Raw genomic sequence first — 21,160 nt, 5'->3', positions numbered from 1 at the left:
TTGGAGATGCTATCTTTATAGTTCAATCATTTCTCTGGATTGTAGTCTGGATTTGTATGTAGTTAGTGAGACTCCTTTTGTGATTGAGCAATGTGCTCTAGGCTGTAAGCCTTCCTAGAAGTGCAGGCCCCTATATTTTGTAATATCTCTTCATATGGCTAGTGGATTGATATTGTGGGTCACAAATCCCACCGTGGTTTTTCCTCTTTGAGGTTTTCCACGTATAATTCTTTGTGTTATGGTATTCATTTGTGTGATTGGCATATTGGTTGCTTTACTTATTTCAATCTTATATGTACCGGCATACCGGTTGGTGAATGCATATTTTAAGAAGGTTAAAATTGATCATTCCGGTAGAACACTGATTCACCCCTCCCTCTCAGTGTTTTTGGATTCTAACATAATAGGGTAGGTAGAAAGAATCTACCAAACAACCCAAGAGAGTAAAAAGAGAATAATAATAATAATATAAACAACTCATTAAATCATGGGCACAAATAATTATAAAAGCCCAAAAATAAATAAATAAACCAAGGCTATATTAAATTAAAGCCATAATAATAAATCAAAGGCTATTTATATAATTAAATATTCTAATTAATAATAAAGTCTTTTCTTACTAAATGATAATATTAATATTAATTCAACAACACTTTATTATTAAATATTATACCAACTATTTATTTAATGAATTATTATAAACTATATTAATCTTTTATTTCAATTTAACATTATTAAACTATATAAATTAATTTAATAAAATAATTAATAATTGGCCAAGCTACACAAAGCAAGCCACCATAAAATAATCCAAGAAAGCATTACACACTAACCATGACTTGCGCCAAGACTCTAAACTGACAAGGGTAATCAACTTAAACCTAGAGTATAGGGTGGGCTATCATGTCAACTCCGATCAACTTGCCATTGGGATAAGACACGTTCAGACCTGTGAAGCCAGGTGGAGTCGATGTCTGGTACTTGCAAATCCTGCATCCACAAAGCCACGATACAACATATACAATATATAATGAACAGACAAGTGATAGAGAATCGCGACGACATATCATGCTCACAATGAGTGATATGAAATTGTCTCTACTCACACAAACAGTCACCCAATATAGCATCAATGAATTACACAACATTATAATAGTAGAATGGGGTTAGTACATCATAAAACAACATCAAATCATCATAAAACAAACATGATATACGCATAGAAGTGAACACACAATGATCATCATAGAGTAATCCATCCTCACAATAGTCTAGGAATATCATCATCCATCTGAAATCATAATGTCAAACACAACATAATATGTCTAATATCCATAAAGAAGCATCCAAAAACATAGGTAAATCCATAAACATCTAGTCAAAGCATCACAAAAATAGTCTAAACTATGCCAGTATAATCTATCGAAGCACAAAAGAAAGGATGAGTCAAGTAGAGGCACTACAGTGAACAAAAAAATTGCATGGTTTTAAAAAAATGATAAGGTATATGGACTAATATGGATTAATTTTTTTTAAGGATTTTCTACATTACATAACGTATATTGAGCATTGTTTCACTAATTGGAACATCATCCAAAATTTTTATGGAGATGTTCATCGAATAGTAATGTTTTCTCATATGATATTGAAGCTTTTTTTACCCCATCTTTTGTGGACACATCCTCATGGGATGACCAATGTATGTGGTGGCATACATTGATACTCTATCCCCTTCATCTATAATTGCATATGTAGAACTCATTGTTGTGTCTTCGAGAGCTTCTAGTGGTTTGACGTGGTAGGTTATTCATCGTCTTCCAAGAACAACCTCTTGGGATGAGTCCTTGATAAATATTTGTAGTTTTCTTTTTATGTACCATCTTATGGACTTGAGGATATTATCTTTGATGTTAGTTCCTATGGATTTGCATAGTCATCTTTAGATGCCATGAGGACATATTTAGACCCTCTTTTTCTTATCTAAATCATACTTGTCATAGTTTGGAATTGGTGTGGAGACATTTGTCTAACACAATTTGGCGGGTTACCATTGAGTTTCATTTGCTCATATTTCTTTGAGGAATGGAAAGACAACTTGCATAGTTTTTTGGCTATTTTTCTTTCTAAGGGGAGGGATATTGTTCATTAGGCTTGAGTCATCTTCAACATTCGTTTTTAGGAATACACAATCACTATAGGAGATTCTACAATAGAGGATTACTTGGTCTTTCTTCTTCTTAGATCTCTTACGTGAATTTTTTTTTCCTCACATGGAATTCTGTGTTTCTCATTCTTTAGTGAGCACACTTTCAACCCTTTTTTGGGCGGAGTTTTTTCCCATATAGCTTTATTGGAGTTGCATTATACTTGAGTACCTTATTAGATCTTGTTTGTGGGACCAACTCTTTTTTCTCACTAAATCTATTCTTAAAGCAGGTCTTGGTGTATAATCATACTTAGATGGTAGATTACTTAGGTGAAAATTTGTTTATAGAAATAGTTACATAGTTATAAATTTTGAATCAACATTTCCCTCCAAAATAGAGAATTCACTTGCTCATTTCTCTACTTATATTCACTTCCATTCTAATGCAAATACATGAAATATTCTATTACTACAAGTTTCTTTCATTGTTGTTTCCATTTTTATCCATAACTACTGGCAACATTTACATCTCTTTGGTCATAATTCATTAGGTTGCTCCTCATGTATAGCATCTACACGTATAGATTTTCTTTTTCCTGTTTTAAATTCATTTTGTTTGTACTCGAATCTGTGCCAAAATTCTTCGATTTGTTTTGACATTTTCTTATCTGTTTTAAAAAGCTTTGAGACTTCGAATTCAGTTGCACGTTTTTGAGACTTTGAAAATAAGAAATAACGTGCAAACTGTTTACTTTGACTCCTCGCATTGGCACTATTAATAGTTGCATTAAGGTCCGGCTTAGAAATAAATGAAAATAAGAATTAAATATTGATTATATCAATCCTTATCCCTTTACAATCACTATCTTATGACCACATTAATATCAATTATTGTTTTTCTAGAGTTTGATTCTTTGAATTCTTCTCTATTAGTACAATTTGGAGTTTAATGTGACAAACTCTTTGAATTCTTCTCTACTAGTACAATTTGGAGTTTAATGTTGAGGACAGCTTCAGATGCACACCGCAAACTTCACCCAAAAAAATTGCACACAAACATTACACATCAAGCAACACAGTAGAAGCACTCTATCAAAGTGATCATCATCAAAATCATATGATTCTATATATTGTTACGTTTAGACACTACATTCAACAAGTCTGGCGAGTGACTACCATTTTTTACTATGATACATAACCATACTATTTATTGAATATAAATTTAACAAATGCATCAAATATTATACTCCTTAACACTTCTAAGTTGCTTTTACATCAACAAATAATTCATGCAGTATTTTACATATATCCGTTTTTTCAATATATTCACTTAGTTAATTGTTTCTTTATTTATGATCTATTATGAAAAGACGTGCTTGAAAATTTCAAAGATGAGAATGGGGAGTTTATTAGCTGTGGAGGAAAAAATGATGACAATATGAAGAGCAGTAGAGAGGAACATGTGGTGAGAAGTATGCTGAATCTTCTCAGAGCTTCAACTGTGGCATTTCCTGAAGAAACAATTATGCAAGAGGCTAAAGTGTTTAGCTCTCATATAAAAGCAGTGTTCTCAAAGAGGTATTAAAGTTTAGGAATGAATTTGTTAAAATTTGGAAGTCATTGAGCAAAAATTTAGAGAAGCAGAAATAAATTTGAAAATTATTGAGTAAAAAAATAGAAATGTAGAAATTAAAGTATTAATTATTATTTCTATTATATTCTCTTAATAGGTGGAGTATGCATGCACTTATGAATGGCCTCGTACTTTTATCATATGTGAGGTTCAAAATTTCATAGAAATCTATGACTTAGATGAGTTAGGTAAAGTTTTTAAAACTATTATTACAAAAATATTTTTCTACAGTTTGAATTATCAAAAGATTTAATGTGGATTAATTGAAGTATATATTTTTTTTCTATTTTCTTCAGGTTGAAGGATGTGAAGATTTTGGATCTAGCAAAATTAAATTTCAATATATCGCAATGTGTATACAAGACAGAGATGAAGACACTCTCTAGGTAATTATCACCATCAAGTAGGTTGATTCATACATAAAGTATATAGATTTTTAGATCAAATAATACAATTCAACTTTTTGAAGATGATAAGTAGAAAAAATAAACGAAGACATTTATTCTTTTATAGGCGGTTAACAATAGTCTAGCTACATGTTTCAACAACCACATTATTAGAAACAAATAAATTAAATAAAATGACTTTCTATGACCACTTATGAAGGAAAATGGAAGAGAAAGAATTAAAGAAAGAACACTTTATATTTAATGAGAAGGAGAAAAAATTAATCTAGTATTCTCTCTTATGTTACAAAGAAAAGGAATATGTATTTTAGAGAAGGTGTAGATAAAACTAATGAAAATTCTATAATGTAAATTTTCTAAAGCTATTGATTGGGGCTTGGCCACAACTCTTGGTCTCTTAGAGTCAATTTTTGAGTGTTGTTTAATTAGACTTAAATATATTATATGATCACTCTTTAATATTATGCAATATGTCTTCTCTTTATAACATTGATAAAATTAAAAAATATACTATTAGATTTGACAAATATCATCATGAGATGTGGTGGTAGCAAAAATCACATATGATGTTAAATATGGTGAAGGAACTTATTATAATACATTTACCATTAGTGAATATCCACTTTTTGGTTTGTGTACCCATTAAGCAATAGTAATTTGCATGAATGATGGCCTCCTAAAATAAAATTGCTGGAAAAAATTGATATAAATAGGATATAAAAGTGAATCTTAAAAATCAATTTTCCATGAAAATGTCATTATATTAAAAAAGCCTTGGTGTCATCCCAAATTTTCACATAATGATTTATTTTGAAATTATAATTTATAATGCTTATTTTTTTTTAATTTTTTAAATTTATTAAAAAATACTAAATCGATTAACTTTATGCAGTTGGTGGCTAGATTCTGGGATCACAAAATTGATAGCACTAAGAGAGCGTACAATCGAGTACCTTTTGATTGGAATTAGTGTTGCAAATGAGATTGAGTTTGGTATTACTAGAATTGCTGTGGTGAAAGTAGCAACCCTTGCCACTATACTTGATGACCTTTTTGATGACTACTTAAGTCTTGAACAAGTTGAGCTTGTTGTTGAGGTCATTATTCAAGGTTGGAATGTTTCACTTATACAAAATTTTCCAAACAATTTCAAGGCAGTCGTGGAATTTGTTTCTAAAACAGTTAATGAATTGTTAAGTGATGCCAATAAAAAGCAAGGGCGTGATATGACACAATTTCTTACAAAAGCAGTACGTATACTTCTTTAGAAAATTTATTTTCAAAATTTAATTTTTTATCCATGTATTATTTAGGGAAAATAAAATAAAAAATGTTTGATTAGATTAGATATTTGACACTAATAAGAATTTTAGAGGGTCATTGCACACTTAAATTTAAGTTATTGAACTTTTATAAAGTAATTTTTCTTTTTTTACAAAATAATAATTTTTCATTGTATATGGAAAAGTTCATTGTTATCATATTTCAATTTGAAAATAAAATGCATAGAATCATTGAATGAAATTATGAAATAAATTTAACCTTTCAAAATATAGTATGTTTCAGTGGGCAGATTATGCTAAAGCTAGTTTACAACAAGCACGATGGAATAAAAGTGGATATGTTCCAACCTATAATGAATACATAAATATTGCTAAAATAAGTGCAGGAATTGGACCAATTTCATTGCACTCTATCCTCTTAACAACCATTTTAGAAAACAATGATATTGAGAAGACATTCATAAATCAATCAAGATTGTGTGAGCTTGCATGGTTATCTATACGCTTAGTAGATGATGCACAAGATTTTCAGGTTTTTATTATTTTACTTAATCTCACCATTACATATGTGCAATTATGTTGTTATTCCTTCAATATTAACATATCTTTTATTTTATTAAAGGATGAGCAGATCCATGGACAAACTGCCTCTGCCATTTCTTCATATATGAGAGATCATCTTGAATGCTCAGAAGATGATGCATTATGTCAGATCAATTCCCTTGCTGATCAATTGATTAAGGAATTAATGCAGGAATTTCTAAATCCAAATAATAAATTTCTCCACTATGAGAAGTTATGTTTCAATCTTAGTAGAGGAATACAATGTTTCTTTGCATTTGGAGATGGATTCACATATCCTGAAAAGGGTGTCAACCATATAGTATTAAAAGTTTTAGTTAATCTTGTGACAATATAGCATTTCTATCATCTAAAAAGGAAATGCCAACTTTGAGATACACTATTTTTATGTCCTTAATTTTGTAGTGTGTGATGGGCTACGAGTGGTCATCTTGTGGCTACCTTAACTCTCCTTAATTTTGTAGTGTGTAATGGGCTATGCGTGGTCATCTTGTGGCTGCCTTAACTCTTAAATAAGTCATATGATCGTTATTAGATTATTATCCAGTTTAGATTATGGTATATAAGTCAACCTTTGTGATATTCAAGGTATAAGTAAGGTACGCATAAAAGATAATGAATATTATTTGAACACCAGATTGTGAATTGTGTTCTCTTTCAATATATTTTAAGGTTTTCTCCCACAAAGTAGCTTGTTATTCTTAGGAATTATTGAAAGTACTTGCAAAATATTTTATATTATATTCCTCTTTTGTGAAATTCGTTTCATTACAAAACTTTTAAAGTCACAAGTTATATTCTTCCTAACTACATTCATAATAAACTTTATATGCTCCTGTACTGTGTGTGTATTTTCTTTTCTTACAATATTTTGATTGTTATCATAATTGATGCACGTGTTTAGTTAAGTTGTTTTACATTCAATGTAGAAATTTATTTACATTGTTATTGCATTTGAATAGTTTAATGATTTAGATAGATTTTCTTTAATATTACATTCTATCTCTATGTTGATTGAGGTTGGCTTTCATTTTTACTACATTTAGACTAGTTTATCTCTTCACCTTTTGATACATTTGCATATCTATCTTGAGATAGGTTTTAGATTATATAACTTTATTATATATAATATATAAATTTAATATAAATAGTAGTAAAAATTTGATTGAATATAGGGAATCTTATATTTATTTTTTGTATAAAATTACTAAATTCATGGTTTATACAATTGTTTATTTTTTTGATAGATAAGTGAGACTCAATTAATGTTTGGGAGATATTTTTTGTTTTTAGTTATCTTAGGATGATCTAAGATAGTTTTATGTTTTGGAATATGAATATGAATGTAAAGCATCTAATTTCTATAATCAATCTGTGAGTTTATGCAAGGTTGATGAAATGTTCTTTGTGATGTGTCATATATGTTGTATTCTTCTTTCATAACTATTATCTGATCCCACTTCTTTTCATAATCATAAAAAATTTTAGTTTATATTTTGTCGTGATATCCTTTATGTTACCAACTTGAATGTCTTTCTAAATCAACATTTGTTTCATAGTGATGAAAAATGTTTTCCTAGCATTCCCACTTTTTGTTAAAAAGTGTTGCAAATGTAAAGTTGCTTGATGTTTCTATATGGTTGTCAATGATGTCAATGTACTGATTTTGTGTTTCATTAATTGGTTTGTATTATGCATTGTTGATATGTTGTAGATATACTCATGATGTGTTGACATTTTGATGGATATTGTCTTGAGATTCTACTCTCATGTTTTGGTAGTCTAGAAGTTGTGCTCTGAAAGTCTACGCAGTGATGATGATGATTGTTTGACAGAGTTTGTAGAATTAAGAATTGCTTTGCATTTCCATATTTCTGATTGTATTTTTGGATTTTTTATGATCATGCATGTCTCCTTGTTATTCTGAGTCGACATGTGTTGATTTGCTCCATAAATGTGTTTTTGGCTATGTTCTTTTTGGGTCTTATTAACCCCTGATGCTACGAGGTTTGGCTAACATGTTGTTTCATTGTGGTGTGGTCCACTTCTCATTCATTTCCACCATGAAAATGCTTGGTAAAGACCTATTTTTGAATTGTGTTTTATTATCTCCTTGGCCAACTTGGAAAATCTATTTTGGAGATTGGTATATATAAAGATGATTGTAATGAATTAGCAAGAAAATAAGACAAAATAATATTGAAAGAAGTTGATTGTAAAAGGAAGATCTATATTTGTGATTGTGAAGTGATTGATCAGTATGGTTGTGCTGATGCTATTTAGTACCAATGGAAATGAGCCCAAGGTTTCTTCCAACATTACAACAGTGTGGAAGTTGTGCTCTTGTGGTGGATTCTTTTTTTCTTCCTCTCAGCAATGAGCCCACCTCCAGTGAGCATTCTGGTAGTGAGCCGTCTTTGTAAATATCACCTTAACTGGTGTTACCCTAATAGGTGTTTTTATTGAGAACTCATATTCTCCGTGGTTTTTCCCTTCTTAGGTTTTCCACATCATATATGGTGTTTCATGTGTGTGTTCATTCATGTTCATATTTTCTTATGGTTTTAAAGTTAATTTGTATCAGATTTGTTTCTATGGGAAAAGTAATACATTTTTAATATACAACTGATTCATCCCCCTTCTTAGTTGTTCTAGAATATTCAACAAAAAGAACAACCCAAAATTTAATTATATCATAAGAGGGAGATATACCTTAAAATTTATAGGAAAATTAATGATTTAATGAGTAATTTCTCCAATTATTAGTTGTTTAATGTATATCAACATATAATATAAGTTAGTATAGACATTAATTAACAAATAAAGAGATTATATTGTAAAATTGGATACTATTTTAGTAAACCTATAATTTATACAGGAAATGCCAAAACCTTATTGTTTTGCTAGTTTTGGAGGAGGTTTAAGAACATGTCTTGGAGTGAATCTTACAAAATTAGAAACAACCATTTTCCTTTATCATTTATGTACCAAATATAGTTAAATAATTTTAAAATCATTTTATTTAAATATTACATTTCAATAATCTCTTGTGAAATTTAAATAAAAAATATTTAATTTTCTTTATAATATGCACATTCTATTACTTGTTATTTTTATTTTTTTTACTTTATATGTGGTACAGGTGGAAAAGTGTGAGCAATGATAAGACCTTAAGTTCAACTTTCATAATAGTCTTAAAGAATGGATATTTAATAGAAGTAGAACCTAAATGAAGTGTTAATCATCTTTTGAGATAAAGGATGAGTTTTGTGATTTGGAAATTATCTTTTTTTATTCATATTTTTCTATGTTATGTACTACTTAAGTGATATTATTGATATCTTTTAATTGTTCCATAATACCATTTCATATATGGATATTAAACTATTAATATTTTATTTTCATTGTTACAAGAGTTTCATATATATTTTATATTATCAATTTAATTCAAATTTTAAAAATAATTAATATTAGAAATTGAATTAATATTAAGTGGACTTGAGGATGAAGGCTTGGGCATTTCATTATGAGAAGACATCTCAATACATATATAAATTAGGCTCAACAAACATCACAAATATAGTTCAAGGAATAAACAATATAAAGGATCTAAGAAAACACCAACCATACAAATATCACCTCACTAGAGGTAATAAAAATACAAGGAAAACTCCCCACCTCTCTTCACTCCCATTTCGCCCCACAAAAAAATAAAAATTAAGTGTAATAGTCATACAACGCATTCAAGAAACCATGATCACCTACAAAAGTAGATTTAACCTTCTATAAGAGAGTAGAAACAAATAAATGCAACATTATATAATGAAATAGGATAAGATACATATTGTACAAGGGAGAACTTGCTTATATAAGTGAGGTGAAATATAGGACAAAAGAGGATTATGACAAATGCAACAACCATGTGAGATGAGACTCAAAAAGTAAATAATCCGAAACTTAATTAAGTGCGAATATGACATAGATGGGAACCAATTAAGTAATATGTACCTTGTTTACAACACCCCCCTCAAGTACAACTTACTTGGAGGAATAAACAAATGCAAGGATGCAAAGATGGGTTCTAGAAAAGAGGCCTTGTTAGGTGGGTTAGTGCAGGATCATGGGGGGCCAAAAAGTGGCGATGTGAAAAAAATAACCTTCTCCACTCGCCTAAAAACACGAAAAATCCGTGTTGACTTTTTGCTTGGCCTGGGTGTCAGTACACCTTGGCATGGTAAACACCTAAGCAAATCGGATATCGGATAAAATCGGATATCCGATTTTTTTTAGGTAATTTTAAATTAAAAAATAAATTATATAATATATAATATAATATAATAATATATTATATATTACATATTATATAATATATAATATATTATTATATTATATTATATATTATTATATTATATTATATATTATATAATACATAATACATAATATAATATTATATAATATATAATATATAATAATATAATATATAATATAATAATATATTATTATATTATTATATTATTATATAATACACATTATATAATAATGTTATTTTAAAATAATTGAAGTACAAAAATCGGATATCCGATTTTCTGAGATAATATAATTGAACTGCGACAACCCATGAGTTATTTTTAACCCATAGGCTGCACGATTTTTGGGAATCCGATATCCAGTTGTTTTGACCCAAATTTCCTAAAAAATACATTTAAAGGTAGGATTTTTGTGGTTTTTAATCATTTTCATTCAATTTTTGTATTTTTTTAAAGTTTATTTGTTTTTTCATTGAAAATGTGGTGTTTTTTTCATGAAAACTAGGTTTTTTTAAATCAAATACAAAATTGTTCAAATTTGTTAACTAAATTCAATTGTTTACATTCAATTAAGTTAAAAATGGGGGATAATAGTGAAAACATTGGTCAACTACAACCGCAACAACCAAACCCTCCTTTGCCATGTTGGTATTTTGGTATGGTTTTGTCATTGATGTCAACACCTGCTAAATACACCTACTTTGGAGATCCAGCAACATTCACCGACAATCAGTAAACTGTTCAAACAATCACCGGTATATGGTTAACCGGCAGGATATAATGTTCACCGGTACCTGCAATGACTTGGAAGACACTTGGTAATGTCGAAGACATCATGTGGACACTTTTCCTTGAAGTAATATCATTGGTACATTCTTATTTGCATATTTGCTTTTACCGACAAATAGGTCTAGGTTATCTAGGGTTACACCGGCATGTTTATCTTTTCCAGATCAGCATGGCACGCTATGGAGATGATTTATTATTGTTATAAAAGCATTAAGCCGACATGTTCAATCGGTTATTGCATCAGATATTGTATTATTTGTAAAATGTTTTATTGTAATATCTTGTAGAGCCGACCTACTAAAATTGGTCTTAGGGTATGGTATAAATTTAAGATCTTATTTGTAAGATCAAATGTGGAATGCGAAAAAGATTTAAGGAAGGGTATATGCGAGATCAAGCAGAGATATACACGAAGACATCATTTGAAGGTGAAGTTAGGTTTTTGCAAAAGCATATTAGCATTACATTGGTATTGAATCCAGCATATGAAGATGCTATTTTGTGCAGTACATTCTCATTGGATTTAACCATCCAACTGTAGTCAGTGTGACTCCCATCTATGATTGAGCAGTGAGGTCTAGGCTGTTGGCCTTTCTACATGTGCAGACCCCTCTTGTACACTTACTATCTATAGTAGTATCATCTGATTGTGGGTAAGGTTTCCCACCATGGTTTTTCCCCTTACAAGGTTTCCACATACAAATATTTGTGTCATGTGTTGTGGATGACTTTATGTTTATGTTTCATGCATTAATTCTTACTGGTATAGCAATTTCTGTTAACACTGTTTACCGACATACTTAACGGTCTTACCGGTACTAAGCATTAAGTTGGTTAATAAGATTTTGGTTTGAATTTATTAGACAACTGATTCACCCCCCCCCCCCCCCCCTCTCAGTTGTCCCCAGGGACCTACAATTGGTATCAGAGCCTAGTCCTCTTTTTTGTGGAAGTTTAACAACTTGAGGAGATCTAATGTCTACTAATTATTTCAGAAAGGATAGTCCTAAACTTGATGGAACCAACTATGGAATATGGAAAATCAGAATGGAGACACATCTAAATTGCATTGGTAAAGACATCTGGGAAGTTACTAAGAATGGTTATACTGCTGCTATAGCTAGTCAGCCTGCTCCTATTACTTTAGCTAAAGATGAAGAAAATGATTGCAAAGCAAGAGAAGCACTTCTGAGCGCATTATCAGATCAACAAATCATGGGATTATCAGATAGATCTGCTACAAAAGCTATTTGGGATCATTTGGAAACACTGAATGAAGGGGATTCCATAGTCAAAATTGTAAAACTTGAAAGCTTTCGAGTCAAGTATGAACATCTAAAAATGGAAGAAGATGAAAGAATTTCTGCTTTTATGGAAAGAGTAAATGAAATTGTTTTAGGTATCAAATGTTGTGGAGGAACCTTGAGTGAAGATGAGATTGTTTCAAAAATCTTAAGAGGTTTGCCACCGGCATATAAAATGAAGGTTACTGCTATTAATGAGTTGAGAACAATGCCTAATACATCAGTCACTAGGGATACATTGATTGGAAAACTTTCAGCTTTTGAAATTGAAGAATTTGGTCTTGTTGCTACTATAAAAACTGATTTGGCCTTCAAAGCATCAACATCATCTACTCCATCTTTTGACAAATCAGACTGGAGAGCCTTTTATGCAAGAGAACTTGAAGAAACCAGGAAGGAGAATGAAGAGCTTGAAGAACTTGAAGCAGTATTTGCAAGAAAAATGCCAAAAGGTCCAATTGGAAGTAAGTATGAAGGTAAAGCACCCTTTAAATGTTTCAACTACAATAAGATTGGTCATATGGCTTCAAGATGCCCTGATAGACATGCTAGACTAAGAGAAGAAGCTAGAAGGACATACAAACCTAATCCTAAATATCAGAGATACAGATTTAAGAAAAACAAAGATAAATCTTGTTACATTGCTAATGAAGGTGTGACTGATGATTCTGATGAGGAGCCAACAGACGACAGATGGGTCTTTGTTGCTATAACAGAAGATCAACCGGTACCTATTGCTCCACTGGTAGAACAAGCCCTAGCAGCTAAAGTTGAATCAAAGGATGAATGGATTATTGACTCAGGATGCTCACATCACATGACTGGAGACAAAGGCAAATTATTGAACTTTCAAGAATACAATGGAGGTTTAGTAAGATTCAGAGATGACAAAGCCTGTTCAATCAAAGGTAAGGGTTCAATATCTCTTGATGGTAAACATAACACTGACAATGTTTTCTATGCTGAAGGATTAAAACATAATCTTTTAAGTGTTGGTCAATTAGTTGAGAAAGGTTTTCAATTACAATTTAAAAATGGAAAATGCAAAATCATGAATAGAACTGGTTTGGAAATTGCAACCGGTAATCAGACTAGAGGTAATATCTTTCATTTGAATAACAGTGAAAAGGCATGCTTAATTGCACATATAGATGAAAGTTGGCTATGGCATAAAAGACTATGTCATGTAAATTTTGATTGCATGGTAAAAATCAGTACTTCTAAGGTAGTTAGAGATCTACCTAAAATTATGAAACCTCATAATACAATTTGCAAGGAATGTCAATTTGGAAAACAAGTTAGAACTAGTTTCAAAAGTATTCCAGAAAAATCCAACAATGCTCTTGATTTAATTCACACTGATTTATGTGGTCCGGTTAGAACTAAAAGCTTACAAGGTGATAGATATTTCATGCTAATTATTGATGATTATTCTAGAATGTGTTGGGTTACTTTTCTCAGAGAAAAATCATAAGCACTTGGGAAGTTCAAGCTATTCAAAGCAATGGTTGAAAATGAAACCGGTAAGAAAATTAAATGTTTAAGATCAGATCAAGGAGGAGAATTCACATCCAAAGATTTTAATACATTCTATGAAGTAAATGGAATCAAAAGACAGTTATCAGCACCTCAGACACCACAACAAAATGGAGTTGTTGAAAGGAAGAACATAACTATTTTGGATGCAACTAGAAGTATGCTATCAGAAGCAAATCTATCACATGTGTACTGGAGAGAGGCAGTAAGCACTGCTATCTATACATTCAACAAAGTTCACATCAAAGGTGAAACCGGTAAGACCCCTCATGAACTATGGTTTGGTAATACTCCTACTCTTAAGTATTTCAGAATTTTTGGAAGTAAATGTTATATTAGAAGAGATGAGTATATTGGCAAGTTTGATCCTAGAAGTGATTAAGGAATATTTCTTGGTTATTCATCTAAGAGTAAAGCTTATAGATGCTTTAATAAAAGATTACAGAAAATTGTTGAGAGTACAAATGTAAAGATTGATGAACAATTCAAAGGAACTTCAAGGTATATAGACTCTGAACTGGTAACAAAAATTATGACAAATGAACCAACAGTAAATCCACCGGTACAGAATGATGATCCAGTTACTCCGGTATCATCAGAGGATAACACAGTAATTGAAGAACAACAATAGACTAAGACACCTCGGTATGTAAGACTGAATCATTTTGAAGATTAGATAATTGGAAGCAAATTTAAAGGAGTCATGACAAGAGGAAGATTGGCAAATGAAGAGGTATGTCTTATTTCTCAAATTGAACCATTATCTATCAATGAGGCATGTGAAGATAAATTTTGGATTAAAGCTATGGAAGAAGAATTAGGACAAATTGAGAAAAATAATACTTGGACATTAGTTCCCCGACCTAAAAATAAAAATATAATTGGAACCAAATGGGTATTTAGAAACAAACTCAATGAAGATGGTAAGGTTGTCAGGAATAAAGCAAGACTAGTGTGTAAGGGATATTCTCAGAAAGGAGTTGATTACAATGAAACCTTTACACCGGTAGCCAGAATTGAGGCAGTTAGATTATTCTTGGCCTTTGCAGCTCACAAGGATTACAAAGTTTATCAAATGGATATTAAATGTGCATTTTTGAATGGAGATCTTGAAGAGGAAGTCTATATTGAACAACCTAATGGATTTTCTTTGACAGATAACAATGATATGGTTTGCAGATTAAGAAAAGCTTTGTATGGACTAAAACAAGCTCCAAGAGCCTGGTATGCAAGATTGGATAAGTATCTTTTAAAAATTGGTTTTACTAAAGAAAATGCAGATAGCAATTTATATTACAAAGTAACTAATGATGACATTTTGATTATGGAAGTATTTGTTGATGATATAATCTTTGGAGGAGAAGATGGATTATGCAAAGAATTTTCTCATAAAATGCAGCATGAATTTGAAATGTCTATGATTGGAGAAATAAAATTCTTTTTAGGATTGTAGATTTTACAGACTAATAAAGGAATATTTTTGAGTCAATCTAAGTACTTGAAAGAACTACTCAAGAAATTTGGGATGGAGAACTCTAAACTGGTAAGCACACCTATGACTACAAATGACAAATTATCTCAAAGGGATGAATCTACACCTGTTAATCCAACTAGATAAAAATCTATGATAGGAGGTTTACTATATTTGACACAAACCAGACCTGATATTATGAATGCAGTATGTATAGTTTCTAGATTTCAGAGTAATCCCAAGGAAAATCATGAATTAGTAATAAAAAGGATTTTATGGTACTTACAAGGCATAGCAAATCTTGGATTATGGTATCCTAAAGATGAAATTTTTGATCTATATGCATACACAGATGCAAATTGGGCAAGAGCTGTGGATGATACAAAGAGCACCACTGGAGGAGCATTCTTTCTTGGAAAGAGATTAGTTTCTTGGTTAAGTGAGAAATAGAGTTATACATCTTTATCAACAACAGAATCAGAATATGTTGCAGTAGCAACAAACTGCACACAGGTACTTTGGCTTAAGCAAATGTTGAAAGACATAAAGGTAAAATGCAAGGAACCTATTACTATATATTGTGATAACACTATAGCAATTGATATATCTAAGAATCCAGTATTACATTCTAAAAAAAAACATGTTTCTATCAAACTAAATTTTCTAAGGAAAAAAGTTGAAGAAAAGGAAATAAAACTGGTTTATGTGAATACTAAAGAACAACTTGTAGATATTTTTACAAAACCTTTGCCTAAGGAAACTTTTGAGTATCTCAGAGATCAGCTCGGAGTCTTACCTCCACCGGTAGAGACTTAGATAGTTGATGATTGTCATCAACTGGCAGAATTAAATGGACAAATCTTTTATTCCGGTATTTGATGAGGAAGCTACTTCCCAGGGGGAGTAGTTGGTATATTGAATTGGTTGGTATTTTGTATGAACTTGACCTTTTTGTGACTTTGGCATTTGATGTCAAAGGGGGAGAGATATATGGAAAAACATTAAGGAAAAATATATGAAAAATGCATTATCTTTTTGAGGAGAGATTGGTATTGTAAATAAATCTTTGTATAAACACATATTACTCCCAGGGGGAGAATTGGTTTTTGTACTTGGCATTTCTATTTTGGCACTTTGATGGTTTTTCTATCTTGTGTTGCCATCAATGCCAAAGGGGGAGATTGTTGGTATTTTGGTATGGTTTTGTCATTGATGTCAACACCTGCTAAATACACCTACTTTGGAGATCCAGCAACATTCACCGGCAATCAGTAAACTGTTCAAACAATCACCGGTATATGGTTAACCGACAGGATATAATGTTCACCGGTACCTGCAATGACATGGAAGACACTTGGTAATGTCAAAGACATCATGTGGACACTTTTCCTTGAAGTAATATCATTGGTATATTCTTATTTGCATATTTTCTTTTAATGGCAAATAAGTCCAGGTTATCTAGGGTTACACCAGCAGGTTTATCTTTTCCAAATCAGCATGGCATGCTATGGAGATGATTTATTATTGTTATAAAAGCATTAAGCCAACATGTTTAATCGGTTATTGCATTGGATATTGTATTATTTGTAAAATGTTTTATTGTAATATCTTGTAGAGCCGACCTACTAAAATTGGTCTTAGGGTATTGTATAAATGTAAGATCTTATTTGTAAGATCAAATGTGGAATGCGAAAAAGATTTAAGGAAGAGTATATGCGAGATCAAGCAGAGATATACATGAAGACATCATTTGAAGATGAAGTTAGGTTTTTGCAAAAGCATATCAGCATTACACCGGTACTGAATCCAGCATATGAAGATGCTATTTTGTGCAATACATTCTCATTGGATTTAACCATCCAACTGTAGTCAGTGTGACTCCCATCTATGATTGAGCAGTGAGGTCTAGGCTGTTGGCCTTTCTGCATGTGCAGACCCCTCTTGTACACTTACTATCTGCAGTAGTATCATCTAATTGTGGGTAAGGTTTCCCACCATGGTTTTTCCCCTTACAGGGTTTCCACGTACAAATATTTGTGTCATGTGTTGTGGATGACTTTATGTTTATGTTTCATGCATTAATTCTTACTGGTATAGCAATTTTCTGTTAACACTGTTTACCGACATACTTAACTGTCTTACCGGTACTAAGCATTAACTTGGTTAATAAGATTTTGGTTTGAATTTATTAGACAACTGATTCACCCCCACCTCTTAATTGTCCCTGGGACCTACATGCCAAACCTCCCCTCAATTCAGGATTTAATTGCATAAAATTTGAACCAATTGAGGGGGATTGTAGATGTCTATCGTAGGATCCCTCGCTTGAACCCAATGTTTGATCCCCTCATGTTGATCATAAAGAGTATGGAAACCATCACTGAGGAACACAATGCCACTATTTTGTGGTGAGATTCTATGAGGGAACAAGATGTGAATGGCTTGTCCTATAAGGGGATCAAGGATCTCGAGATATCCAAATCTGCTATCACTGCATTGTTTATGAATCCCCACACTGGTCAACCCATAGACCCCCCAAAAAACAAAAAAATCTATTAAATGGTGCATAAATGATGGTATTATGAAAAAAATTTAGGATCATTGGTGGATGGTTTTTGACAAACCACCCAACAACAGTCTTGATGTTCCATTCTACTTCATAAAACAATTGTATGCTGAGTTTGTTTTAGTAAAACATGTGAACTACTTTGACATCCAACCTTTCGAGGGTGTGGGTTTAGTTATGCCCCAAAATAGACTTGGGGCAATCAAAGTAGTCCAGGGCCCATATGTCCCCCTCCTCCTGTTGATCCCCCACCTCCAGTGCAACATCCAGATATCATTTGTGAGTCAACATCACATACCATATTGGCTATTCACTCTTTGAGTAGCCTTTTGGTTTCTCAGGCTGGGTCAGTAGCTCAACCTACTTTTGATGGTAGCGATGCATCTGGTGGCGCTGACATGGCCTCCTCAGCTCCACACATTTGCGTGCCCCATAGTTGTGTCATGTGTGGGCACGTATGCTTGGGACCACTTGGACAACCTGTTGATCCTCCTGCAGATAATGCAGATTATGAGGTGCATGAGATGAACGATGCACTAGATGTTATGAAAAATAATGGAGGATACCTTGGGGAGTCCTCGCATGCTAGAGGTTAGGAGGCACCTTCATCATACATTGATGATGTAGTGGTAAGACTTGTATTTTCACAGTTCATTCTATATTTTAACTAAATATTAATAATCTAGATAATATTAAGTACTAATTTTTATTTACATGGTCTATTTAATAGTTGATGACCAAGGAGGAGTTGACATAGATCTAGGAGGGCACCTTGATGGCCATTTCATTAGCCTTGATAGCTTGACGGTATATAAATTATTGCACCTAGTCGTTTGTATTTTATTGTACACACATGCTCATCATTTATATTGGTATTAATTAGATTATGTAGTAACTTGCATGTATATTTTAGTTTACTCTTGTAGGGCACAAGTAGCACGAGTGTGGGGCTATGTGATTTAGGATATGGTAGTGTAGTTGGAGACAAGGGAAAGGTAATTGAATGCAAATATGATTGAATGAATAGTTTAAATAACTTATAGTGATTATACATGTCTAGACATAGATTGATAGTTTGATATACTTGTTGTGTATATGTTGTCGACATTCTACACTCTTATGAGAATAGTTGATGTTGTCATTGATGGTGACCAACTAGCAACCCACTGGCAACCATTTTGGCAACCCACCAACATATACCGACACCGGCAATAGATTTCTACATACACTGATAGACACCGGCACTAGCAGGCACTTCATCGACATCAACAACAATGCTACCGACACTCAGGCCGACATGGAATAAACTTTTGTTTTTTGTATTTTAATCTAATTATCTTTTATAAGCCAACATGGTACATTGTAATAGACATATATGTATGAGATCTTATAGGTCATTTTGTAGAGGAAAAAAAATAGATACAAAAAAGGAAGACATGATGTATAATCTTGTATAAGGTGATATAGTTGGTAGAGAAGGTTTTGGTTATTGACTGAGCATAAACCGGTACTGAACCTAGCATGAGAGATGTTGTTTTGAAGCAATACATTGTATTGGATTTTTATAATCCATTTTGTAGTCAGTGTGACTCTTTATTGAGCAGTGAGCTCTAGGCAGTTGGCCTCCTTGCATGTGCAGGCCCCTATTGTAAGTAATATTTATTCATTGGCCAGTGAGTAAATATTGTGGGTCACAAATCCCACCGAGGTTTTTCCCACACTGGGTTTCCTTGTTAAATATCTTGTGTTATGGTGTGCTTTCTATGGTGTGTCTATTATTTCTGTTTATTGTAATAATTCTTATTTACCGGTACACTGTTTTAAGTTGCAAAGTTTCAAATAAGTTAAAATATTCTTCTAACTAGTTAGACACTGATTCACCCCCCCCTCTCAGTGTCTTTGGGACTTTCATTGAATCTAACAATTGGTATCAGAGCTTGGTCCTCTTTTTACAAAATCCTAACAGCTCGAGGAAGATCTTGACACTAGTACAGATGGAGAATTTGATAAAATAGTTGGAAGGAGCTCTTGAAGATTATGAGGCAAAAAAGTTGAAGAATATCAAACTTGAAGATGATCTGAGGACTGCACAGGAATTCATAAAAGGACTTCAGGAGAAATTTGCTATAGAACAAAGTAAAAGAAAAGAACTTCATGAGAAAATGCAGAATGATGATGATGAAAAGGAAACTCTTAGGGATATTGCAGATAAGCTGAGACAAGAGAAAAATAACATGAGAAATGAAATACAATATATGACTATGAGGTTATGCAAGGACATTGAAGACATAATTAAGAATGAAGAAGACTTTTCTAGGAGACTTAATGATGCTGGAAATGAAAATTTGAGACTTAGTCATGAAAATGATATGCTAAAGACAGTTCTGATTCACATGCAAAATGATAAGGATGAACTTGTGAGACAAGTTGGAATTTTGGAAAATGAGTTGATCACTACAAATGAGAACAAAAATAAATTCAAGAAAAGTTCAGAAAAGCTTGATGACATGGTGAAAAGTTAGAAGCCTAATGGAGATACAAATGGACTTGGATTTGAAGTTGGAGAAAGTTCCGGTACTACAAATAATCAAGATCAAAACAAATCAGTAAGACAACCTAATGCTTACAAATTTAATGGGAAATATTTCAATTGCAATAAGTTTGGTCATAAATAAAATTAGTGTAGATCTAGAAATTATCAGAATGAACCACCCACCGGTCAATGTTCCAAATACAACAAAGTTGGTCATAATTCAGAAAATTGCAGAATGAATGTGAGATGCTATGTTTGTGGAAGATTGTGGTACCTATCTAATCAATGCAGATCACAAACCGATCAAGGATCTGGAAAGGCTATTCAGAGGAATAATGTGACTTGTTATGCATGTAACAAGATTGGACATATTGTAAAATTTTGTAGAAGCAAGAGTGCACCGGCAAACAATATGAGATCTATCTTGAAGGGAAAAGAGAAGGTAGAAGAAGTAAGGCAAGAATTTTCTAAACAGTGGATTAAGAAGAGAGATCAGAGAGTTGATGAAACTATCTCTACACCGGTAGAACAAAGTAACTCTCCACTGATAGGAGACTTTTCATCTAACTAAGGAATAATCCCTTGGGGGTATGGCAGTGAACT

The 21,160-nt window shown here is 32.1% G+C and overlaps 1 protein-coding gene across 1 annotated transcript in view; it reads left to right on the top strand.

Annotated features, from left to right (window-relative positions):
• Positions 1-21,160, top strand: part of LOC131856996 (alpha-humulene synthase-like) — a 78,328-nt gene that overhangs the window by 34,083 nt on the left and 23,085 nt on the right. Inside the window, exons 2-7 of the mRNA XM_059208977.1 lie at positions 3,560-3,724; positions 3,877-3,927; positions 4,076-4,165; positions 5,079-5,436; positions 5,753-6,001; positions 6,092-6,176. Of these exons, the coding sequence (XP_059064960.1) occupies positions 3,560-3,724; positions 3,877-3,927; positions 4,076-4,165; positions 5,079-5,436; positions 5,753-6,001; positions 6,092-6,176 (998 nt within the window). The remainder of the gene's footprint in view (positions 1-3,559; positions 3,725-3,876; positions 3,928-4,075; positions 4,166-5,078; positions 5,437-5,752; positions 6,002-6,091; positions 6,177-21,160) is intronic.

The sequence above is a fragment of the Cryptomeria japonica genome, chromosome 7 (assembly GCF_030272615.1).
Source record: "Cryptomeria japonica chromosome 7, Sugi_1.0, whole genome shotgun sequence".
Classification (NCBI taxonomy): domain Eukaryota; kingdom Viridiplantae; phylum Streptophyta; class Pinopsida; order Cupressales; family Cupressaceae; genus Cryptomeria; species Cryptomeria japonica.
This window is presented reverse-complemented; position numbering and strand designations above follow the sequence as displayed.